At 43.1% G+C, this 26,601-nt stretch overlaps 1 protein-coding gene across 3 annotated transcripts in view; it reads left to right on the top strand.

Moving 5' to 3' along the window:
• The window catches only part of PUS7 (pseudouridine synthase 7), a 70,802-nt gene that overhangs the window by 16,073 nt on the left and 28,128 nt on the right, over nt 1-26,601 (top strand). For 2 of the 3 annotated variants that reach the window (XR_014473445.1, XM_083183007.1), the window contains exons 3-11: nt 7,818-7,902; nt 7,987-8,088; nt 8,683-8,827; nt 19,417-19,434; nt 19,687-19,798; nt 21,209-21,286; nt 23,197-23,325; nt 25,768-25,893; nt 25,970-26,031. Coding sequence is in view for 2 of the 3 variants with exons in the window: in XM_083183007.1 (XP_083039133.1) it covers nt 7,818-7,902; nt 7,987-8,088; nt 8,683-8,827; nt 19,417-19,434; nt 19,687-19,798; nt 21,209-21,286; nt 23,197-23,325; nt 25,768-25,893; nt 25,970-26,031 (857 nt within the window). In the remaining variant the exon portion in view is untranslated. The remainder of the gene's footprint in view (nt 1-7,817; nt 7,903-7,986; nt 8,089-8,682; nt 8,828-19,416; nt 19,435-19,686; nt 19,799-21,208; nt 21,287-23,196; nt 23,326-25,767; nt 25,894-25,969; nt 26,032-26,601) is intronic. The other variant, XM_083183008.1, reaches the window with a different exon arrangement.

Below are 26,601 nucleotides of genomic sequence, written 5' to 3'. Positions count from 1 at the left end.
ATCTTCCCTACAGCAGGTAAGATCAAAAGATCCGGTTTGCGATTGCAAAAAGATTTGCAGTAAAACTTATCCGAAAAAAGAGAATTCTCTGAGATCAGCAGGGGCCACTGGAATCACTTCAGGTATTAGAGCTTGGGAGCTAGGCACTTCTTAATTTGTTTAGGGAAGACTGGCTCCTCCCCTCTAAGACCCATCATCCCCCAGTGAGGAAATTGGCCCACTAGAGGAGAAGGTAACAGAAAAGAACAAACAAACTCAAACAACAACACCCAGTCAGGAACATGACCGGACTTCAACCGTAACAATAACAGACAGGATCCACAAGCTGGGAGGGCATCCAGTGGCCCCTGCTGATCTCAGAGAAATGGATTTACTGGTATGACCAAGTGGCCGCTCTGCATAGCTGTGAGACCGGGATGCAGTTAAAATCCCGGCGGTCGGGATCCCGGCGTTCAGAATCCCGACCGCCAAAATCCCGACACTTTCTCTCCCCGTGGGTGTCCACGACACCCCTGGAGGGAGAATAAATTAGTGTGCCGAGCGTAGCGAGGCACCTGGCCCGCTGCATGGCGAGCGCAGCGAGCCCTTAGGGGGGGGGGATCCACGTCGTGTCCCCCCCCCCCCCCCCCCCCTGTCGGCATTTCGGCTGTCGGGATTCTGACCGCCGGGATTCAGTACTGAATCCGTGAGACCGAAGCCCCCCTGCCTGGCGGCCCAAGAAGTACTCACTGATCTGGTGGAATGAGCAGTCAACGAAGTAGGTGGAACTCAACCCGCATGTAGGTAAGCACTGCGGATAGTCAACTTGATCCACCATGCAATGGTCTGTTTAGATGCAGGCCAACCTCTGCGGAAAGCGTTGTACAATACGAAAAGACAATCTGACTTGCGTAGAGCACGTGTTCTATCCACGTAAATCTTCAACACCCGTACCACGTCCAGCGAGGTCTGTTCCGGCGAATCCCCACGAAAAGCAGGAACCACAATTGGTTGGTTAATGTGATATGAAGATACCACTTTCGGGAGGAACTCCGAGTGTGTGCGAAATTCCGCTCTGTCTTCATGGAAAATGAGATACGGAGGCTTACATGATAACGCACTGAGCTCCAACACACGGCGAGCCAAAGCCAGTGCTAAGAGGAGAACAGTCTTCCATCACAAGAATTTTAGTTCCACTCTGTCGAGTGGCTCAAACATTTCCGATTGGAGAAAGGATAACACTAGGTCTAGATCCCAAGGAGACATTGGAGGAACAAAGGGTGGTTTGACCCGTAGCACCCTTTGGAAAAATGTCTGAACCTCCGGAAGAAGTGCCAGCCTCTTCTGGAAAAGGATGGACAAGGCCGAGACCTGTACCTTCAGGGATCCCAACCACAGACCTGCATCCAATCCTCTTTGAAGGTACAATCTGAAAACTCTAAAGGACCAACCTTTAGATTCACAGCAGGAAGCATATGAACGCCAGATGAGGTGATAGTGAGCTGCCGAGGTAGGCTTTCTAGCTCTCAACATAGTTGGGATCACTCGTGGAATTCCTTTGGCTCGCAGGACTGCGGTCTCAACAGCCACGCCGTCAAATGAAGTTGAGACAGATTTTGATGGAAGAATGGACCTTGTTGTAGTAGATCAGTGGTTCCCAACCCTGGTCTTCAAGTACCCCCAACAGTACACGTTTTCAAGGTCACCCGGCAGGTGCACAGATTATTCATGCACATTTTAAAAGATCCACAGGTGGAGCTCATTATTTCACTGATTCTGTGTGGAGACCTGCAAACCCGTGCTCTGTTTGGGGTACTTGAGGACCAGGGTTGGGAACCACTGTAGTAGATCGTACCTGAGGGGCAGACGGACCGGCTCGTCTGCTAGTAACGTCTGAATGTCTGAGAACCAATTCCTGCAAGGCCAACAGGGGGCGATTAGAATTGCCCGCACTGACTCTCTCCAACTTCTTGAGAACCTGACCTAGGAGTGGAAGAGGGGGAAACAGGTACTCAAACTCCCAAGGAGTTGACAGTGCATCGATCGCTATGGCATGTGGGTCCCTTGTCCAAGCCACAGACCTTGGAAGTGGATGATTCTTTCAAGAGGCCATCAGATCTACCTCGGGAATGCCCCACCGCTCGATGAGATCCTGGAACACCTCGGGGTGCAGGGACCACTCACCTGGGTGGAGGTCCTCCCAGCTGAGGAAGTCTGCCTCCAGATTTTCTATTCCTGGCAGGAATATGGCCGCGGGAATGACCCTCATCTGTTTTGACCACTGAAGAATCCTTGTTACTTCCTTCATTGCCGTCCGACTCCTCATGCCACCCTGCCTATTTACATAGGCGACCGCTGTTGCGTTGACTGACCTTTTTTTTACCGGTTGTCCCTGAAGATGATCCTGAGCCTCCTGTAAGGCATTGTAAATCGCTCTGTGCTCCAACAAGTTGATGGATAAATGTTGCTCGTGGGGTCTCAATTTTCCCTGAAGGCGGAGATCTAGCACCACGGCTCCCCAACCGTGGAGACTGGCGTCCGTCGTTAATACAATCCAGTTCTCGATTTGCAAAGCGTCTTCCCTCGTGCAGGTGGTCCCTGTGGCGCTGCCACAGTAGGAACTGTCTCGCCTTGGTCGACAGACTGATCCATCTGTGTAGATCTAGATGCGATCCTGCTCCTTTCCTGAGGAGATCCCACTGAAACTGCCTTGAATGGAGTGCATCCGTATCCAACCAAAGGCCTAACAATAGGATCCTTTGAGATGGGACCAGAGAGGATTTCTTAAAGTTCATGATCCATCCTAGACTGGTGAGAGTTTGGGTTGTCAGCCTTGCGTGCGACTCCAGTAACTCTGTCGATGGGGCCTTGATGAGGAGACAGTCTAGATATGGGATTATTGTCACTCCTTGGTTCCGGAGCGACGCGATGGCAACAGACAAAGTCTTGGTAAAGACCCTGGGGGCTGACGATAACCCGAAGGGAAGAGCTTGGAACTGGAAATGGTCTCGACCGATGGCAAATCGCAGAAACGCCTCATGTGGCTTCCAAATGGGGATATGTAGATGGGTATTTTTTATATCCAAAGAAATCATGAACTCCCTCGGCTCCAGCGACACTGACGGAGTGAATTGATTCCATCTTGAACGGCTGGTAGGATACGAGTAGATTGAGGGATTTGAGGTTCAGGATGGGCCGAACAGAGCCATCCGGCTTTGGAACCACAAATGGATTGGAATAATAGCCCATGTTCCTCTGTGAAGATTGGACCAGAATGATGACTTATGACTTCAACAAGGTCTGAATTACCTGGAGAAGGCCGAATCTCTTGTCCCAAGATACCGGAAGCGCCTTGGCCACGAAAGAAACGTTGTGGCTGAAATTACTGTCGCCGAAGGGAGGAACATTGTCTTTCCTCCTGTCGCCTGCGAGATCCGTTTATCCAATTCGGGCCCGAAAAGGATGTCACCTGTAATCGGCAGGCCCTCAACTGCTCTCTTGGATTCTGCATCCGCCTGCCATGATCGCAGCCACAGGGCTCTTCGAGCTGATATCGCATTGGCTGAAATACGGGTCGATATCAGCGAAATGTCCTTAGCCGCATCACCGAAAAACAAAGCAGATTATTTAATATGTTCTGCTAATTGGCAAAGATCTTCCAATGGCATGTTCAAGTCCAGCCCCTCAATCTTTTCCGCCCACTTGACGTTGGCTATATTCACCCATGCCAACACTATGGCCGGTCTGAGCTGGGCTCCTGTCGTTGTGTAAATGGACTTAAGAGTAGATTCCATCATGCGGTCAGAGGGATCCTTTAAAGAAGAGGCCCCTAGAACAGGTAATGTCGTCTTTTTTGACATCCGATACACAGATGTGTCCACAGGCGGAAGAGTCTCCCATTTACTGAGAGCCACCGAGTCAAACGGATATACAGATGGGGAAACATTTTGGTTTCTGAAACAGTTTGTCTGGTTGTTTCCATGCCGCTAGAAGCTGTTCCTGGTTAGGGCAAGGAAATACAACTGAGACCTTTTGAGTATTACCGAAAAGGTCCAATTCCTGTGGCTCTGGAAGAGGGTCTTCCGGCAAGTGAAGTACCTCTTTTACCGCCACAATAAGGGCTTCAATTCCAACAGGAGTAGGCTCTGAATCTGGAGGGGCATCCTGTACCTCCTCCCACTCACCCTCATCCATTTCCTCAAATGGTTCGGTTTCTTCCCCAGAGTCATCTCCTTGTAAAATGCTCTGAAAAGGACGCTTCTGACCAAAGCGCCGACCGACCTTGCCAGTGTAGTGGGTTCTGCCCTGTGGGATTCCGCCAGTTCAGCTGGCAACTTAGACATAGTACCCACCAGGACCGAAGCCCACTGGGGTGTGGGGTTTTCCACAGGGGAAGATGCCGATGTGGAATCAGAACAGGCCTGGCAAACTGTAGGATTCCCATCTGCTGAATACTGTGTGAATCTAGTAGTGCAGGAAGTACAAGTATATGCCTTCTGGGAAGCCTTGGACCTGCCCGTCATGGCGACTGAATGAGCCCGACCTACACAGCACTGATGCACACACACACCAACCAAACCTCCTGACTGCCCTAGATGGGAGCAAGCCCTGTATAACAATAGCAATGAATGCCTCTGAATGAGCCCTGGTATACACGGTGTATGCTGCAGCAAGGCTTAGTCGATCATACCTGGACGCAGAGAACCTGAAACAGGAAAAGTGCGCCGTTAACACAGGGCAAAGACTCTGTACGTGTGTGTGTGTATATATGGGTGTAGGGCCGCGCCATGCCTGCATCAGTGTAAAACAATCCCCCCCTCACCCCCGGTACCTGTCACTGCAGAATGCTGGCGCCGACCACCTGCTGCGCAGGGGGACAGGGAAAGAGCGCATCAGCGCTTGTACTCACCCTGATGGCCAACGTTTGTGCCTAGCAACCCCTTTCAGGTAAAGATGGCAGTAACACGTAGACCAATGGGTAGGCGCCTTCTGGAGGTCCTGACCTGGGAACCAGGGGCGCAAGATGCCCGGACCCTCACTTTTTAATAAGCAGGGAAGAGATCCCAGTGTTTTGACACAGCTGTGTCTGAAATATTGAAATTTTGAGAGAAACTGCAGGAGCAGTGAAAACTGTGACCTGGCTCCCTATGGCACAATTTTCTCACTGGGGGGTGATGGGTCTTAGAGGGAGGAGCCAGTCTTCCCTAAACAAATTAAGAAGTGCCTAGCTCCCAGCATTCCCAGCTCTAATACCCGCTGTGATTCCAGTGGCCCCTGTTGCATGTCATAGAAATAGTTGTAGTGTGTGTGGGCACCTTCTTTTTTTTTTTTTAACATAACCAAATCGATTTGGTTTTGGTAAGGAGATATAACAGAAATACAGACCTGTGTGTTTTTAGTGGACAGCTGGCAGTGATCTCTGGTGGTAGAGATGCAAATTATGTGTGTTTGTATATAACCTTAGCATTAAAGAGCTTATAGCTAATACTGACCATAACGATAGATTGTAAACCTTGAATCAGGGCCCTGTTACCTTCAAGTCTGTGTTTGTTACCCAGTTTGTTCAATCACTGTGTACAATTGTAAAGCACAGTAGAATGTACTGCGCAATATAAGAAACTAAATAAGTACTCATTGTTCTAATGGAATTCCATGAGAATGAGGCTCTCGGCAGGCAAATAAAAATATCCACAATTACTGAACTGCTGCAATAGAGGCTGGTCATTTCATGAACTGTTTTTCCTTTCGTACTACAAGGAAAAATCATATCTGGAAAAACCTACTTATGGGGATTTTCAATTACTTATTTTATTTTATTTTTTCCCCTGTTTTTTTTTTTTTTTTTTTCTCCTCACCCCTTTTTTTTTATTTATTTTTTATTTATTTTTTATTTTTGCTGTCTGTATCCCACCTCCCATAGATGTTCCCATTCCCACTTCCAATCTAGCACTCTAATTCTTCTGCATGGAAAATATGCATATGGATTATATTCCTATCACAGTTTGACAGGAAGCCAGCGTTTTTGTTTTGTTTTTGGGTGTGGTGAAAAAAAATACAGGCATGCCCAGATGGTTTTGAAGAGCGTCTGTGACGTTAGCCATGACCACTTCCAGTCTGTCTGTTGCAGATTAATGGAATTTTGCACAGACCGTACTTAATCCTGATGGTTCCTGAATTGCATAAGAATTTGCATATCCTTCTGTGTGGGCGGCGTACACCTCAGTCTGCTGCAAGATCTCAAATTAGCTATCAACACTGAATAAGGCCCTTACATTGATACATGCAATATTATGTTTCAGTGGTCCCTTTTTATTTTCCCGCACTTTTCATTGGGATCAGAGGACAAATTCAAACCATTTTTAGGCATAAGCCTATCTACATTTTATAGACTTGGCCACAGTACCATTGTTAGGTCTTTCTGTTGGTGGTTCATCCAACTAAAGCATTTGTTTTCAGTAACTTAGGGGGGTATTCAAACTCCTTGAATAGGGCCCCTCAGCCATATTCCCCATCGGGAATGTCTGCGAGGCCCTATTCAATGCTGTCTTCCTCGACGGCATTGAACAGGTGATCTCGGCAGAACGAGCCTGACTTCACAAGAAGTCGTGCTCGTTCTGCCGGGAATTGATGAGCTCCCGGACGCAGCTCGCGGCCACGCCCCCTTCTCGACCCACGACAGGAAGGACATTGAATTCTGCCTGCAAAATCTCGGTCAAGCAGACCGAGAACGGGATAGGGGCACGGCTGTCGGGTCAGCCTGACAGTCGGGCCCCGAAATTGAATACACCCCCCCCCCCCCCCTTAAAAGGTAAATTTAACAATCTAGTTTATAGAAAGTTTTAGAATTTGTAAAAACTAAAGGTACTCTTTACCTAGCACGGCGCCCGCGATTACAATCGCGGGCGTCGGGGGTAAAAAATCACGGGCATCGCGGGTAAATCAAAAACGGGTGCGACGCGATGCCCGCGATTTTCCCATAGGGATCAATGTTAAAAGTCAGATTGGTCGCGATTTTAGCGTTAATTGGCTCAATGCCCGCGATTTTTACATAGGAAACAATGTTAAATGGGCCACAGAGCCCTAATAGTCCCCCTGAAGTGTGAAATGGCCCCCACAATTTTTAACGCCACCCCAGGATCAACGTGAACCCGAAGCGTGGCGAGCGCAGCGAGCCCGCGAGGGGCGGCGGTACGCGTCCTCCGACCTTTTCATACCCCCACTATCCACGTCGGCGTGGAGTTGAGAATAGAATAGTGTGGCGAGCGCAGCGAGGGGACGCGGATACCTTCACAGTTATACGCGTCCCCTCACGGGCTTCACAGGTGTCCGTGGCGACGCGGACACCTGTGAAGCCCGCGAGGGGACGCGTTTACCTGTGAAGGTATCCGCGTCCCCTCGCGGGGCTCGCCACGCTTCGGGCTCGGTGGCTCGCTGCGCTCGCCACACTATTCTATTCTCAACTCCACGCCGACGTGGATAGTGGGGGTATGAAAAGGTCGGAGGACGCGTACCGCCGCCCCTCGCGGGCTCGCTGCGCTCGCCACGCTTCGGGTTCACGTTGATCGTGGGGTGGCGTTAAAAATTGTGGGGGCCATTTCACACTTCAGGGGGACTATTAGGGCTCTGTGGCCCATTTAACATTGATTCCTATGTAAAAATCGCGACCAATCTGATTTTTAACATTGGTCCCTATGGGAAATCGCGGGCATCGCATCGCACCCGTTTTTTAGTGCATGCGATGGTCGCGATGGGCGCCGTGCTAGGTAAAGAGTACCAAACTAAATTCACTATATGCTTTTTCTTGTCAAATATTAACTTTTTTTTTTTTTTTCCTCTAGGTATTCCGATTTCGTTGTACACGAAATAGGAAAAGATGGTAAAATCATATACTTGAATGACTTAACAATCCCAGCAAATGATGAGGTAATTCTCACTCTATTGTATTACTGGTTTGGTTTCTTTTCAGACCTAACGTAAACATTTTTTTTTTTTTTTTTTGCCTCATAGGATCCTTCTGAAGAAATTTATTTAGTTCTTTCAGAGGACGAGAAGAAGCGCTTGGAAGAGCTACAGCTATTTAAAAATAAGGAAGCTAACGTAGCTATAGAGGTAATGTGCAAAACGGAGTTGTTACAAGATTTTTCATTCTGGTGCATTGGTAACAAGATTCAAATATATTTTATTATATTGTTATGGGATAAAGAAGAGTTATTTCTTATTGAGGAAATATAGAAAATTTATAAAGAAACATAATTGCTTACCGTACAATAAAGAAATTATTTCAAGTTTGAACAATCAATATGCACATTTTGGAAGAAAGAGAAAGAAGGATAGTCTGTGGCCCAAAATTAACCTGTATAAAATACAGGGAGTTAATTTAAATGGTTATTAAAGTAATAAAACAGATTTGCAGTACAGCAACAATGTCGAATTGTCCACTATAGATTGTAAACAAAACACACACAAGGAGAAGGAAATATAGAAAGAGGAGGGTAAGAGGTAAGGAAGGCTAGGTTTACGGAGAAGGGAGGGTCGGATCAGATATACAGTATATCAATAAGTATTAACTATTCATATAGAAAAAGAGGGAACTGGTTTTACACACTGGCATAACCAGTAACAATATTTTACGGTTAATCGGGATTGCCTGGCCTATTTTACTCTGCTATGTGAACTTTTTACTGAAAGTGCAATTTGATTCAGGTTGTTGATGACACCAAAGAGAAGAGGACAATCATTCATCAAGCCGTAAAGGGTTTATTTCCTGGACTAGAAACTAAAACTGAGGATCGGGATGGAAAGAAGTTTATCATAGCCTATCATGCAGCTGGCAAAAATGCTTTATCAAGTAAGACCGTGCTTCTATGAGAGATTCTATTGCTAGTGCCCTTCTGTACAGCTGATGTCAAAATGCATTAATTTAGTCATCGCATTACTATGTTTGAAATGCCAAGCATCCTTGAACTCTTTCACGTATAGATTGGACAAAGTCAAGTACTGAGCTTTATTGCAGACCCTGTTGGAGGAAGTAGCGGCTTAAAGAATGCTTAGACCTAAATCTGATTTGCTGGGGGAGAGTTACTAAAAATTCTGGAGGTGGAGGTGTTGCCCAATTCTAGTCATTTTCCAGGATGGAATAGACATTTGTAGCTAGAATCTTTTTTTTTTTATAGGAACTTTAATAAAATCTTCTCTGCATTCTCAACTGTTTTTGTATAAATTTGCCCATAGACAAGAGGGAGTTGCAGAGGCTGGATATGTGCTTCCATTCACTGAAAGTTTTATGACTAATCTTTATTCGTGCTTAGTTGTCTGAATTACAGTCAGTTAGATCAGACATGCAGATTTGTGGGGATACCGTCATTGGGTTGGTTGACATGGGTTAGGTCGACAGTTCAACTCTTTTTTTTATTTTTTTATTATTATTTTTTTACCTGACATGCTTTTTACCTGACATATGCTGACAGGTGGTATTTCATGCCCTACCGTCCACTAGGGCGTGGTGTGTGCCGTGCATAGCAAGCCGTGCTACGTTTCAGTGTCATCTTCTGTGTCGACATTCGGGACAAAAAATTTAAAAAACACCATGTTGACCTTTTCACTGTCGACCTAACCCATGTCTACCTTATGACCCTGTCGACCTAATTAATGTGAACCAACATACTGGTGATCTAATTATCCACACCCGATTGGTGAAGGAGGTTTGTGAATAGGAGCAGAGTGTCCTTGGGTCTCACTTATTCCAAAGGCAGCACTGCAGTCGTTATTCAATTATATAAATTAATGAGTGTTGTTGAGCCGAGAGATGATATGGCTGGGCACCCCGGCAGGAGAAGCCAACAGCGGCACTGTAGTCGTCGCACACAGTCAGCTGGCTGAGTGCTGTATGGAAGCGGAGCACATGGGGGAGAGGTGGACGAATGACTTGCCTCACCACGGTAGCTCCAGTTTGACTGCTGCTTTTCACAGGTGTCTTAGCAGTGAGGCCATTGCTTGTATGAAACTGGCAAGACACAATGAATGAGTGGTAAAGGAGTATGGAGTGAATAACAACCACGCTGGATATTCTGGATATTCTGGAGATGTTGGAGGTTTTGTTTAACAAGTTGCAATTGATGGGGGTGACAAAGAAGAAGAGTCAAGGAGTCATCAACGTGTTTTGTCACTTTGTTCCTTTTTCAAATGGAATGACTTCTGTCTTTGTTTGGGTTTTAAAGCCAGATGGAAGAGTTTAACAGGTGTAGCGAAGTAACAATAATTGAGCTTGAGCCTGCATGCTCAAAAGGCAAGAGTAGGGTAACCTATAATGAAGACTATTGCAAAACATGTGGGTTAGAAACAAGTAATTTAACTTTGAAACAAAGCAAAAAAAAAACCAGTAATGAAAACCATAATCTAGCAATTTTATACAAATAAAAACAAATCTATATATTAATGTACAATGAAGATAAAATAAGAATATATACGGGTAATGATAGCAAAAATTGGATCTAAAGCCATAAATGTTTAGAAAAATATGATCCACGCTATGGTGACTTAAAGCAGCTCTTATGATAGAATAAATTGTGAAAGGGGGAAAAAGAGCGATAATAAGGTTATAATGTGGTGAGCACCTAAAAGCAAATAAAATGAATAAGAAAATGAAAGAAAAACAGGTTAAAAATGACTTCGTATGAAAAACAGAGGAGGATTTTTTGCTGTAGCACTATCCCTAGTCTTACCCTGCAGCTCAGAGATCACTTTGTCCTCTGCTGGTTTTCAGCTGCTTAAATGAGTGATTTTAAAGTTGCTTAACCAGCATGCAGATTTCCAAATAATATGACAAATTGCAGCGATAAACAGGTTAATTTGCTTTTATCTTAAGGACTTTTTATTATTTTCCACCTCCTGGCGCTTTTTATTTTTTTCCTTTTTCGTCCATCCTGGTGACACAGCTCAACATTGGGATATTGGAGGGTCCGCAGGAGCAAGGCACCTATGCTGACTTCTTTGAGAGGCAGGCTCCTCCCTTCTGTATCCCAGGATTCCTCAGTTCGTTTTAGGTGCCCACTGGAGTGGGTGCTGTGCTGACTGCAGCCATTTTGTGTAGAATTGCTAGGTGTTTTTTATTTTATTAATATTCACTAGTTGGTGCAGGCTTCCAGTGTGTTACTTCCAGAGGAAGTTTATACACATTGAGAGCGCATCAGAGGCTGACAGAAGCGCATCCTGTCAGCACTCTGTATGCACAGTGCTTCAACCTCCATTACAGAGAGATTTCCTGGGCCCCGGGGTGGTGAGTCCTGGATCGTCTCCCTATTTAGGGGGATCGTGTGGGATGGACCCCCCGCTATGGTGCCCGCCATTTTCAGGGGCTTATAGGCTTAAATCCAGAAATGGAGGTGAAGCCTATTACATTAGTCCAGCGTAGCTGGACGCTTCCAAGTGGTCCCAGTCTGAGGGGGGAGACAATGGATGTGAGGAGAGACACTTAGTAGGAGCAGCTGATGGAGGAAAGGGCACCAACAGGCTTCCCTCCTCGCTAAAGCAGAGACTGGGTCTCTTCCTACACTCTGTTCTGGTGCCTTTTTCTCTCCACACTGTGGAGCTGAAGTATGGATTACACTGCAGAACTGAGTGGAAGTCTCTCCTGGGCAGCGCCTCCCTGGTGATCGCTGAGGATCCATTGCAGCAGCGCAGACAGGTAAGTACTCTATACATTATTCTGAGCTAATGCCTGACATTGTGCACTGTCTAATCATGACTGAAAGGTGTTATGCTGCTGCTCATGGGGAGGGGATGTCTGCCATGTTAATTATCTGTAGATTTTGTAGTATTAACAGTTGAACAGATGGATCAGGGGGATTTGTGCCCCTCATGTGAGTCTGTGCCCAGTAGGGATCAAGCCCAGAGGTCTGGGCAGCCTGGACCTGCGTGGGCAGCTGCCCTGGGGAGGTCTTATGATTGCCTTAGCACAGGCTCTGAATAGGCAGACAGATGCCTTAGTAAAATCTCCTAGGCCTTTTTATTTTTTTTTCCTGCTCTCAACCTTCTGTGGGCTCTATTACTCCATCTCAGGGAGTCCCTGCTTTACTGCAGGACACTACTCAGAGTGTCCATAAAATGACAGCGTTCATGGAGCAGTTTGCAAGGCTCCTGAGGTAATTTTCCCCAGGCATGCCTTATCTACACCTCCCCTGCTGAATTTAGATTCTGATTATGAGGGACCAAAGGGAAAAAAATTCTCCTGTCCCTGGCATTGAGGATTTGATTCTAGCAGTTAAGCCGGCTTTGAATCTATCGGATGAGGATAAAAGTGCCAGTGCAGAGTATTTAAGAGACTACGCAGGGATACAGTTACCTTCCCCTCGGATGAGGGCATGATAGCTTTACTTGGGGAAGCTTTGAAGACGCCTGATAAAAGGCTTCTCATGCCCTAAAGGTTTGCAAAAATGTATCCTATGCCAGAAGCGCACGTACAATTGGGGGAAAAGACCCCTCTGGTGGAGGCACCTGTGGCCAGGTTGTCTAATTCACTGCTTTACCCAAACAAAGGGGTGCTGCTTTTAAGGGCCCCGTAGACAAAAAGATTGAAGGTTGTCTTACGGCTTTCTGAAGGGGTAGGTTTTACCTTACGCCCTATCAATGCATCTGCTTGGGTTTCTAAGGCCATGATAAACTGGGCCGATGCCTGGTGTACTCAGCTTCAGTCTGACACAGTAGCTTTTGCTTTGACTGAAATGTTAAAGTGAGCTGTGGAGTAGGTTTGTGTAGCTGGGGAAGAAGGCGCCAAGATGTCGTCAAAGGGTGCCAGGAGACAGCCAGGAGAGCTCTCAGGCTTAAAGCTTGGGAAGCTGACCATGAATCCAAGAAGTCTCTAGAGGCTCTGGCTTTTTAGTGAAAAATTATTTTTGGAGCGGAACCCTATTCCACTATTATACAGGCCACAGGGGGAAAGAGCTCTTTTCTTCCCACCACGTCTAAGCATCCAGTGTCTAGGTTGGAGCTTTTAGGCAGTCCTTTCGCTCCTCCTTTAGAGGGGGTACATCCAATAGAGGACAAACAGGTAGAGGAAAGTTTCCCTCTAGCATAGGAAAGGCTCCCAGATCATGTTTCGGGACCTTTCCAAAGAAAAACCCTCTAAAATGTGAGGATAAGTCCTCAGCATGATGGGGCGGACACTCCCCGTTTTGGAGTCAGAGTGCGGGGTCGCCTCTTGCAGTTTCGGGATAGGTGGAATCAACTGCGATGTTCCCGCAAAGAGTTTTCTTTGTACACCCCTACAGCGAAAAGCCCTTTTGGGGGTGGTACATCTCTTCTCAAGAAGGGTGTGGTGAACCCGGTGTCTCAGGAGGAAAGAAAGAAGGGATTCTGTTCTATCCTTTTCTTAGTCCCCAATCCAGATGGTTCTTTCAGACCCATTCTAAACCTGAAGTCTTTAAACCTACATCTGTGGGTGGACCACTTCAGGATGGAATCTCTGAGGTCGGTGCTCTTAAGCATAGAACCTGGAGAGATTCTGGCATCGGTGGACACCCAGGACGCTTATTTACATGGCCTATAGACAGTGAACATCAAACTTTACTGCGTTTCGCAATGGGAGAAACTCATCTGCAATTTCAGGCTCTACCTTTCAGGTTAGCCACAGCTCCGAGAGTTTTCACAAGAGTGATGGCTGTCATGGCAGCAGCTCTCAGGCTAAAAAGGATTGTGATCATTCCTTACTTGGATAACCTCTTGTTCAAGGCCGAATCGGCTGGAAAAACTGCAGGAACATCTGACGATGGCAACAGTGTTTCTCAGATTAGGGGTGGATGTTGAATCTTCCAAAGTCTCATCTAATACCCACTCAGAAACTTCAGTTGTTGGGTGTGATCTTGGACACACCTCTTCATTGTGTGTTCCTTATATAGTCCAAGGCAAGACATTCACCGGTTGGTGCGATTGATTCTCCAATCGCCGAATCCAACAATTTGGCAGAGTTTAAATCTGTTGGGCAAAATGGTAGCAACTTTCAAAACTCTCCAGTATGCGAGGTTTCACTTAAGGCTCTTTCCGTAGAACATTCTGGCCGGTCGGTCAGGGAACCCGCAAACGGTGAAACAGGAAATGCTGTTGCCGTCTCAGGAGACAAGAAACTCATTGATCTGGTGGACGGATCTGGAGTCTCTACAAATGGGGCGTTCCCTCCGCTCGTGGGATTGGCTAGCGGTCACGACTGATGCCAGTCTCAGGGGGGGGTGTGATCCTGCTCCTCAGATTGCAAGGTCTGTGGTCCAAAGAAAAATCCAATCTACTGAATACAGTCAGACAATGCAACGGCTGTGGCTTACTTAAACCAGCAGGGCGATACTTGCAGCAGGATGGCTATGCACGAAGTCTTGCGGATATTTCAGTGGGCAGAGGTGAACATTACAACTTTGTCAGCGGTGTTCATTCCGTGGATCCAGAATGTGGAAACGGGCTTCCTCAACAGGGCAGATCTACTGGAAGGAGAGTGGAAGTTACACAGTAGTCTTTCAGTAAATAGTGACTCTTTGGGGGCTCCCAGAGATAGACTTGATGGCGTCCAGACAAAATTGTCAGGTCCTCATGTTCTGCTCTTAGACCAGGGATCCGACAGTGTGTGCAGTAGTTGCCATGACCGTTCCATGGGGTTTCACCCTCGCCTATGTGTTCCCCCTGTTTTCTATGATTGCTTGGATCCTCAAGTAGAGTGAGGACACAGGCGGTGCAAGTCATACTGTTTGCTCCGGATTGGGCCAGGAGGTCGTGGTATTCAGACATACTGAGGTTGTCGATGGACTACTGGCGTCTTCCTCTTCACCCAGACTTACTCCATCAAGGACCGTTTCTACACCTGGACCTAGCTCATCTCAATTTGACGGCCTGGCTTTTGAAACCTCCTTATTAAGGAAGAAAGGTTTCTCAGATACTGTTATCCAAACTATGCTTGTGTTTAAAAAATGTATATCAGGTGGTGTGAACGTCAGAAGGTACACACCTCTAGGTTCAAGGTCACTAGACATTTTTACAGCGAGTTATAAGACTCAAGACCCCATATAGGCAGCTGGTGGCGCCTTGGGACCTGTTTCTGGTATTGTTGGTTTTACTAAAAGCTCCATTTGAGCTTTTTAAGGTTGGCTGATCTTAGATCTTTCGTGAAAACTTAACTTACCTTTTTTGTTAGCCAGGGCTTTGGCTAGGCGAATTTCAGAATTGGGGGCCTTGTCTTGCAGGTCCCCATTTCTGGTTTTTCATGATAGGGCTGTTCTCAGAATAGTACGGAAGTTTCTACCGAAGGTAGTATCAAATTTCCATTTAGACCAGGAGATTGTGCTCCCAGTGTTTTGTCCTCCAGAGGAGGCTAGAAATAGGGACAAGTTAAAAAAAATTGGACATAGTTTGCGCTCTGCGCATTAATGTGGACAGTTTAAAGGATTTTGCAACTGGTACTATATGACGTACATAAGAGAAGGTGGCCTGCTTCCAATCAGATCTTTGCTAGATGGTTAAGGTCGGTAATTGCCTTTGCTTACACTACGGTAGGCAGACCATTTCCCACAGGATTAATTCCAATGCCAATAGGTTAGTGGCTTCTTCTTGGACTGTGCGTCATGGGACCACAGTGGAGAAGTCATACAGGGCTGCCACCTGGTCATCTGTTTTTCATACCTTTTACCAAATTCTACAGGTTCCATGAATTAGTGTCGGAGGACGCTCCATTTGGGTGAGCAGTGAGGTGAACTGCGGACTTGAGCGTATCCTCCCAATGGACCGGATTTTGAACATCCCAAGGTTGAGCTGTGTCACCAGAATGAACGAAAGAGAAAAGGGGATTTTTGTAAGAACTTACCATTCAAATCTCTTTCAAAGTCCATTCTGGTGACACAGCGATTCCTCCCTTACGCTCAGTAAATAATGCCGTTTCATTGGTTGTTATGTGATTGTACATATTAATATGTTCAGGCGTTGTACTGAGTAATGTATCCTAGTGTGCTTTAGAAGTTGTACTTAGGAGTGTTGGGATGCAGAAGGGAGAAGCCTGCCTCTCAAAGAAGTCAGCATAGGTGCCTGCGGACCCTCCTACATCGCAAGGTTGAGCTGTCACCAGGATGGACTCGGAGAAAGAGATTTGAATGGTGAGTTCTTACATAAATCCCCCCCCCCCCCCCCCTTTTTTTTTTCCCTTTCATCATACATTTTTATACCAATTGGTAAATTTACAATATAAAATAATAACAATAGTTAATGTCCTATCTGATATTACAAAGCAGAATTTTCTACACATATAAACCTGTTAGTTTGATCAATATGTAGTTAGGAAATAGTATTTGAAGATAGATGTGGCATAACTAATGTAGCTTTAATATGAATATAACTAATTTTGTTTGCATATTATACACAAACAATTTGAATAAAATGGATTTCAATTGTTAATTTAAGATACTGTCATTGCCCTCTTGATGGTGGTTGTGTGATTATAATTTTTTTTTTTTTCTAATTATTGCGGTCATTGATTTGTTTGATTATGATTACTAGTTTGGGGAAAGGGTGTTTTTGCTCTTTTTGGGGGAGGGGTTTAAGTGTACGTGTGTGGTTTTTATGTTTGTGTAATGTACTTTTAGTTTTATTTTTTTACATAAATTTAATTAATTATAGGTGCTAGCTTATACTTGATAATATACTCCTATGTTTTTAGGGTCACTACCAGTCTGATACTTGGTTGTTGAATACATCTCTTTAGAAATCTGGTGCATACAAATCTTTGCTAACTCAATTTTTATCTTTTTTTTATTTTTTTTTAAGTTTCATAGACTTTAAATACATCTACATTTCTTAATGATATTTTGTTATATTCTATATATGGGACTTATTTATTTACAGTTTCTTATATAGCACAGCAGATTCCGTTGCGCTTTACAATAGTAGACTGTGATAAAACAAACTGGGTAACAACTTTGTTATATATTATGTGTAGTGTTCATTCTAGCACCCGCCATCTTTGAAAACCCATGCAGTTCCTATTCCCTGCCTGGGGTGTCACTCTGCTGTAGTGCTTATAGCACAGTGTGGTCTGTATATCAGCACTGATATGCAAACTAGACCTCTGCTAGAAACACCACAGCAGACAGCGACACCCCAGACACGGAACAGGAACTTCATGGGTTTTCAAAGATGGCGGGTGCTAGAATAAACACGAGAGTGTGTGTGTGTGTATGTGTATATATAGTAAAGCTGGTGTTTTACCAAAATATTCCACATTTTTATTTTTTATTTATCTCCTTGACCTGTTACCACGCTATGAGCTTGTTTGGTAGCACAGCTGTTAAATTGCCCTGCCATTGCTTAGTTCCTGAACTTGCGATCTGCAAGGCCTTAAGACTGTATGATATGACCTCTCTGCATGCGTCTATTATAGCATGACCTGTACTGCATGCAAACAAGTAGCGGTGCATTTCTCTAAACTACCATTGGTGTTTTTCATTGATAAGAAAAGGTCCTCATTCCTTAACAAGTATAGAGGTCCTGCATTGTAATATGCATGCCTTTATATTTTATAATATATTATCATTTCGGACAATTTTCCTGCTTGGAGTTAGTTACTGCAGATTAGCATAACATTTAACATCTGACTTTTGACATCGTTGTATTAATTTACTAATTTGTATGGGAATTTTTTAGACCTCCAAACTTCACTAATGTGCCCACCTTTTTTTTTAAAAATCTGAAGATAAAAACATCACTGTTTTTATTATATACTTGGTGGCTGTTTTTTTTTTTTGCTTTTATTTTTTTTGCTGTTTTTTTTTATATGCCAATGTTTATTCAAAGGCATGTATTCAATGCTCCAATGTCGCCGTAAAAAACGGTGAGAGTGCATGTTTTTTGGAGAGTGGTGAACTTTTCTCTCCTATTTTGTGCTTCCCTCTATTCAGCTCTGTTGCTTCTCCAAAAATATTTTGCGAAGCTAACTCAGTTCACCCTGCACTTCTCACCATTTCTGTTCAATGGGGATTTTAGTGTCTCTCTCCAAAAGTGTATTCAATGCACAAATTGCGAGTCCTGTTGGTTTCTTTTTTTAGAGCAGTTCTCCATTTTTCCCTCGGCATCTTTTTTAGGTGAACTGTAGGGCTATCTTTGTTAAAGTTGTTATTTTTTTTGTTTTTTATGGTTTATAAATTAAAAAAAATGTACTCTAATGTATTTATTGCAAGTGCCATAATGCTGTACTTCTATATTAATTTATTTGGAATTTAATAAGTTATTTTAATGGTATCCAATAAGAAATCAGTAATGCTCCTAGTTAGACCCCCCCTAACATAAAACAGCATGCAGCAGGCAGGGAAGCTCAGGGAGACCCCACCTAACATAAAACCACAATTTAGGGGTGTATTAAAAAAAACTAAACTAAACCAAAGCCCCCAAAAAGGCATTTAAAAACGCTAACAATTACAAAATAAATAAAATAAAAACCCAGGGCACTGAAAGGCCAAAGCACAACACAATAATAAGAATAAATGAGGACAAAATACACAGCACCAGTCTGCAGCCACAAACCCAATTAAAATTGTCACACAGCCATGTGTTGTAATAAAAACAATGCACAAAACACTAACCTTAAACCTGTTCAGAAGCCAAAATCCACAGATCCCCCGAACACACTGCTCAAACACAAGTCTGCACACCTCACATGGAGAGCAGGAGAAACCTGATCTCTCCTGCTACAGCTCACCCTATTCCCCTCGCATAATTATGCAGAGTTCGCAAAAAGGGATGGTGAGCTGCAGAAGCGTTGAATAAGGAGACAGACAGAAAGGAGGAGATGATTAAAAGTGGTGAGTGCTTCAGCGAGGTCACGGTGACATGCAGGAGCGAACAGTGAGCCTGACTCGCAAAAAGCATTGAATACATGCCAAAATGTTGGTTTTTTTTTATCTAAAGAGATGGTGCCCTTTATTGGATTCCAAAAATAGAAAGGTTTTCTGAAATTTTCCTGGCATAATAGCAACTAAGAAATGCTCACAGTTGTTGTCTTTTTTGCTTGGTCAAAAAAAGCACATTAAACTCTTTCCCAGCCGTTTGTCACATAACGAAAAATTTAGCTGTTGGTCTTCCCAAAGTACCTGCTACTACCGAAACTTTTGTCTCCTCTTTTATATAAATCGTTTAAGGGCCATTTGTGCCAGTGAGGAAGGCTAATATTAGAAACATGTAAAGTCTTCAGAATAATGTTTGCACATACTTGTGATAAGGATTCATTCTCACAGCCTGTTTTTGCTTTCAAGACCATTGCGACCTGCCACGCATTTGCTGATTTGCCATTGTAGCATTAAAAAATGGAATGACCATGCAGCCATAGTTACCTTTTGCATGTCCACCCAAACACATTTAAAAAGAACAATGCAGAAATTAAACCTTACTTTTTTGTGCTCTTTATGCTATACAATTGGACAGAGGTCAGGACACCTTCAGGTAAGCAAAACTGGCATTTCATAAAGCTAAATTAAAAGGAAATGCCAAACACACTTATTTTATCTGGTAATGCAGCAGTCATACAATGTCTTCATCAGAATGTACAATTTGTCTGTTTATCAGACCCACTTTGAGACTTTTTTTTAGTTTGTCCTCTTGTGTACAACACTGGGTGCCCAGTGAGTGGAGGATATATGTGCAGTTAACATGTTATAATTGTGTTTTTTTTATTTTCAATATTTACCATTTAAGATCCACGTAAGCATTCTTGGCCAAAATCCAGAGGAAGTTATTGCCATTTTGTGCTATACAAAGAAAATAAAGACACAATGGATGCCATAAATGTGTTGTCCAAGTTTCTAAGGTGTGTGCAAACTATGTTTTAAAGCTATATATATTAAACTAAACTTGAATTTTACTAACCTCTTTCATTTCCCTTTAGCCCAATATATTTGCTACATACAGCATTTTCCAGGGAATTGGTTATTTCACTGCTCTTAATTACCTGTGCCTTGTTGCATTGCAGTTTAAGAAAATATTGAGCGGGATTTGTAGATAAATTGCAATCTTAAAGAGATTTCTTCAGACCACATAGCTTCGAGAGCCATTTTTTGAAATGCTGTACAGTAAATAAATGTTGTCTACAATTGGGTGGTAACACATTTTGATATTTCTCCATGCTGTTTAATTTCAATGTTTACCGTATTTGATGATGAAAGCTTGGGATATTTACTTGTAGAAAAGAATAGCTTGCACTAACCTATAAAATAGGAATTCTCATGTCTTCTGTAATATTTATTGAAAATAGACCTTTAGGAAATTAGACCTCTGAATACAACACTCTGGCACTCCCCGCATACTTAGCATTGAAGCAAGTCTAGATTGTAAGCTGGCAGCAGGGCCCTCCTTACCTCCAAGTCTGTCTGTTGTTACCCAGTTTGTTTTTATCACTGTCTACTATTGTAAAGCGCAATGGAATCTGCTGCGCTATATAAGAAACTGTAAATAAATAAGTCTATGTAGATGTGCTTTCAAACATTTGAAAGTGAATATCCTTTTGTAGTGAGCGTTTCCCAATTTAGGTCCTACTCTTTTTGCTTTAATTTGGCACATGGCCACTATGATTGCAATTAGCCACAGCAGCCTGCTATTCATTAGTGGGAGCATATGCACCATGCATTCCTATGGAGTTGACCCGCACACGGTACAAATTGCTTCTCTTTAAATTATTAAGTACAGATGTACCCATAATCCTCTTTCAAGCTATGTATTGAAGTTCAGATATTTAATGTATTTTAAACTTCCAACTATTGTGATAATTGTCTAGGCCAGCTCCAGCTGCTAATGGAACTTGACGTAGTCCTACTTGTGTCATCTAGGTTTTCCACACATCTCTTAAAGTGCTTTGAGTATGTGTGTATATATGCCCTGCCTGGGGTGTCGCTGTCTGCTGAGTGCTTCTAGCACAGTGTGGTCTGTATATCAGCACTGATATGCAAACCAGACCTGTACTAGAAACTCCACAGCAGACCGCGACACCCCAGGCTGGGAACAGGAACTGCATGGGTTTTCAAAGATGGCAGGTGCTAGAATGAAGGCACCCTCGCAAATGTCTCTAGGCACCAAAGGATGCCACGGCACACAGTTTGGCAACAACTGCTTTAGAGCATTGTAATGAGCATTATAATGACCAAATGTATGACTAGGCTGTATAATACATGCTATTTAGCACTATTTATTTGAAATCCTAACTAAATCATTTATTTTCTAACAGGGTTAAACCCAATATATTTTCCTACATGGGGACCAAAGATAAGAGGGCTATCACTGTTCAAGCAATTGCAGTCCTCAAGTTAGTATTCTGTATTCTATCTGTTCAGTGGAACATTCCACTAAATTCCAACAAATGTAATATTTTTTTAATTCAAATATAAATGTCTTATGTGAAAACTTTAGTTGTACAGGTCTCCCTTATCTGTATATTCCAAAACCGAGATATTCTAATAACTGGTTTTTCAGAATTTTTTTTTCCCCTTGATTTGTCGTCTCTCTTGATTCCCAAACCCCCCCCCCCCCCTCCCCCCCTGTATTGGCATTTATTATGTGGAATAAAGAAGAATAAAACGTATTTTACTTATATAGTTCATTATTGAAGTATTAAAAGAAAATACTACACTTAGTTTCTGAACACTGATGACATTGGGCAGTATTCAATGAGAAAAATTCGCTGTGATTTCTGGAGAGTTTGTGCTTTTCACGCGGTGGAGAGAGGTTTTTTTTCTCCAAAGGCGAGCCACCCTATTCAATGTGAAATATTCTCCGTCTTTCTAAGTGATTCTCGCCGTCTCTCTCCGTGTAGAAATTCTCCATCTTTTGATGGAGAGCAGGAATGTGAACTTTTAAACTAAAAGGGTGTTTTTTTTAATTTTGGTGTCAAAAAATCAGGTTTTTTTTTCTGTGAAGGGCCATGTTATTTTTATTCATGTGCCTATAGCACATGAATATATATTTAATTTTAAAAAAAAATATTTTTTTACATTTTTTTTTTTTTTTTTTACACAGTGCAGCCAGCAGGGGGCCGGAGCGCTCGAGCCGCTCATTAGATATTCATATATTCACTGCACCCGATGCACGTTCGGGTACAGTGAATACTGGGTCCCCCGCTAGCTATAGGGGGGGCAGCCTGTGCTGCCTGGGTCCAGGGGAGCCCTGCTCCCCTCCCCATATCCCCTGCAGCAGCCAAGAGAGACTTTAATCTCTCTTGGCTGCTACGTCCCCCGGCTCCCTGACAACTCCCTGCCACGGACGCTCGTCCGCTGCAGGGGTTAAGACTCGCCGCGAGTGGCGGCGAGTCTTTAACACGTTGAATAGGGGGAGCAGGAGGCTCCGGAACACGGAGAGTGCATGGCGAGAGAAAAAATCTCTCGCCATGCACGGAGAAAATTTCACATTGAATACTGCCCATTGTCCTTGTCAAAATGTATCACTTCCTCCAGACAATTTGACCAGCATTCAAGTTTTAGTTCAGCACTAAACTTTTAATTTAATTTAATTTTTTTTAAGCACTGGTATAAAATGTGCTTCTACTTCTAGTATTGATCTTGTACTCCCAATGGAGTATTATTGTTTTGTATGAGTATTCTGTAATTTTTATTGTCCACAAAACCTAATGAGGGTATATTGTTTAAAAACTTGTCCATCACACCCGTTGTCTGTGCATGCCGCTCAATCAGACTATAGTGTCAGCAGCTACATGCACCGCGGGGACCTGGTGACATCACTGAGCAATATCGTTACTTCACTGTTCAGTGTGTATGCGCTTGATCGTTTGCCCTGCTGCACCGCCAATATAGTTAACTATATCAACATGTCTAATGCCTAGTGTTTACTGTGCTTAGATGATATGCTCCATGAACGATATCATTAACAATTTCCCTTGAACTCCCCAGAACTCCAGTACAAAAGATATATCTTTTTTTTTTTTTAAACGGCAACATTTTACAAAATATATCACTAAAGATCTCTTTAGTGGCCACATCAAGGAGTATACACCTGTGGCTGTTGTTGGCGATGTAGTCACGATTTTACAGCATGTACAGACCACTGAGGGGGGTCGATAACAACCCACAGGAGCAACCATTGTTTACATAGTGCGTACACACTAGATGCATGAAAATATTGTTAATGATATAATTTATTATGAATATCGTTATGTTCATGCAAATTTCAATGCATTAAATATGCTTATATATTCTTGTTTAGAATTACAGCACAGAGGCTGGCACACTTAAACAAATGTTTGATGAACTTCAAATTGGGAAACTTTACGTACCAGTCGAATCCACTGAAATTGGGGGAGCTTCAAGGAAATCATTTCACAGTCATTTTAAGGTTTGACCATTCAAGTAAAACGATTCTAGTAGTTCATTTTATTTGTAATATTGTGTGGTTGTTTTTTTGTTTTTCTTTTAATGTTTCAGAAATTGGATAATCCCATTTCTGATGGATATACTGCAACATATGAGACTATGTAAACAAGTACATTTTAGCAAGCCAAATCAAATAAATGTTTGATAGACTTGTCACAGATTGCAGTTGCTTCAGGAGAAGTAGAGTTAATGTCAAATTTGTGAGTTGGTAAACCATAGTAACCCGATGCCGATTTTAACAAGCCTCAACATCAAAATGTGTTTATGTCCTAAAAATGGATACACCATCCTGCTTATACACCGATATTTTATATGCATTTTGATCACATTTCATACAATTGTGTATTTGTAAAGTAATAATCCATAACTATTTAATACCATTTTAGAGATTGATCAGCTTAAAACCCCATACAGCCAAGGCAACGTGAGCTATGTGCTTAGCGATCTAGTTAAGCACAGATTGATCTTCGCACAGTGCTGTGTGCTGTGAGATCTGTCACTGCCCATATTCTCAATAGAGAGAAGACCGGCGATGACCAGATTTTGACTGCATGCAAAACAGACAGTGGTTGCTTCAGCTTTGCACGTGTACTGACTTCAGTTTATTTGTTTTTTTTTACCTGTAAATTGTGTTTAGAAAAGGCTTTCCTTAGATTTCTATAGGTGGGGTCAGTAGTCTCGAAAATAAGCAGTGCAGAATATACAGTACATACTTTCTCTCAAATATCTCATACTCCCTGTTTTCTGCCAAGCACTAACATTGGGGCCTATTTACTAAGCTTTGACGAGATGAAATGGGCAGAGAAAGTTTAAGCCATTCAGTTCCTAATTGTCACTGTTTAAACACACCTGTAACATGGCTGTTAGGAGCTGATTGGTTGGTATTTTATTTTATCACTTTCCAAAGCTTAGTAATTATACCTCATAATATCTATCTTTGTTTATGTTGAGTGACTGCAATACAAACAGAATTTTGATTTCAAATGATCCAAGTTCTGGGAGGCCATAATACCATTTCAGTTAGTTTATAAGCTTAAAGTGCGTAATGAATATCACACATAATGAAGATCACTCTATATATTCACAGCTCAAACCCTTACATTTTGTCTTCCGAGCCTTAGTTCTATCCCCCTCTTTATTCATACAAGAACATTTTGATGGGAAAGCACAAGCTTAAATTACTGATTTTTGTTCCTGAACCTTGTAAGGCTATTTGGTTTCGTGTCACTTCAGAAAACTAGCTGATGAAATATTTTGGGCGGTATTCAATGTCAGGGTCACGGCAGTCGAGCTTGCTCGACCGCCGTGACCCAGTCCCGTTCTCGGTCAGCTCGACCGAGAACACGCAGGCGGAATTTAATGTCCCGCCTGCCTGGGAGCGAAAAGGGGGCGTGGCGGCGAGTTGCGGCCGGGAAGAGGCGAGCTGCAGCCGGGAAGAGGCGAGCTGCAGCCGGCAGCTCGTCACTTCCCGGCTGTTCTTGGCAGATCGAGCCCGACAGCTTGTGATGTCGGGCTCGTTCTGCCGAGATACCCTGCTCAATGCTGTCGGGGAAGACAGCATTGAATAGGGCCCGGCGGGCATCTCCCCGGTGGGAGGTGCTCGCCGGAGATTGAATATCCCCCTTTATGTATTACTCATTTGTGCAATAGTAACTACTAGTAGTGCCATGTCAAATATTTTCTATACCATTCCCATAAAAGTATTTAGAGCACTATTAACATTGATCACATGCATACTTTAGCCTTCTTAAGTGGCAGGGAATCCATCCGTTAATTTATGCCAAATGTAAGCAAGTAGTAAAATGTAAAAAAAAGTGTTACTGTTTTAGAACATACTCTACATTTTGTAATTTAATACTTTTATTCTGGTCTATGCTTGACAGTCATAATCCCAAATGAAGTCGATATTTTAGGGATATAGTGTTACATTAAACATGGCAATTCACTAAAAACTATTTTAAAAACAGGTTTATTTTGCTGCAAAACTACTGTAATTTTCTCTTTTTAATACACATTTCACATTGTAAGCAGAGTTGGACTTGGGATCTTGATCCCAGGTATGGCACTTTCTCAATAAACCTGGGTTGCCCATTATACAGAGGGCAACCTGGGTTTTACCTTTCTTATAACCAGTGTCAAATTGCCAGGTTGGTTCATGAGTTACAAGCTGTGGTGCTTTCACACTGCACCTCGACCCGGGTCAACATATCGGCAACCCGGCAATTACCCAGGTCCAAGGTGTGGTGTGATAGGGATCTACATCTAGTGACTAATTAAATCTTTGCAGTTGAACCAGTGGCAGCAAATTGCATGGTAATAAAATTGTATAGCCGAGATTTTTTTTTTTTTTTTACTCTGTACTACTGGTTTCTGTATGATCTGTGTGTTTTGTTATGACTTTCAGAAATATCAGTGGGACAGCAGAACAAGTGGAGGAAGCCATGACTTCTCTCGGGGATACTGGATTTATAAACTATTATGGAATGCAGAGATTTGGAACTACAGCTGTACCTACTTACCAGGTAGGAAGGTAAGTTGTACCATTTCTTAACTACTTTTCTTGTTTAAAAAAAAATGCAAACCTGACTCCATCATTTTTGTTATAGAGCTATTCTTCAGAGCAACTGGAATGAAATGATAGATCTAATACTAAAGCCAAGACCAGGAGGTATGAAATATTGGGAACCAATTTACCCATGGTCATTTGACTTTTGAACGTTGCTGAGATGCCAGCAGACCCAATAGTAAACTTTAAAGCCGTAATCATTAGCATACTACGTATTTTTAAGGGAATTTATCTTTAGAAATGAAAAAAAAAAAAAAAATAATTAACTCTTCGTATTAAGGAGAATGTACTTTTGGTCAATACCATTTACATGCACTGTGGATTCTTGAGAATGAAACCTACTGTCTGGAGGTGAAAATTGTGTCTGGATTAGTCTTCGGGCCATTGACTGCTCACTATGCATTTTGTAGTCCGTTATAGCAGTTTAATTCTACTTGTACCTCCATAGGCTGCAAGCAAACCTACTTCACTAACTAAATCTAGCCTTCTGTATCTCAAGCATAGTTACCAAGGGCTGCTATATCCATGGCATATGTCAGAATTCTGTGCTTCTGAATGGCAGAAATGTATTTGCATGTGGCAGCTAAAAGCTGATTTTTTTATTTTTTTTCCTTATTCATCTCTGGGGCATGTGTAAGAACACTTAAAGGTTTAGTTTTCCCCTTCAACCCG

The sequence above is a fragment of the Crinia signifera genome, chromosome 4, assembly GCF_055691185.1.
Source record: "Crinia signifera chromosome 4, ASM5569118v1, whole genome shotgun sequence".
In the NCBI taxonomy this organism is placed as follows: domain Eukaryota; kingdom Metazoa; phylum Chordata; class Amphibia; order Anura; family Myobatrachidae; genus Crinia; species Crinia signifera.
This window is presented reverse-complemented; position numbering and strand designations above follow the sequence as displayed.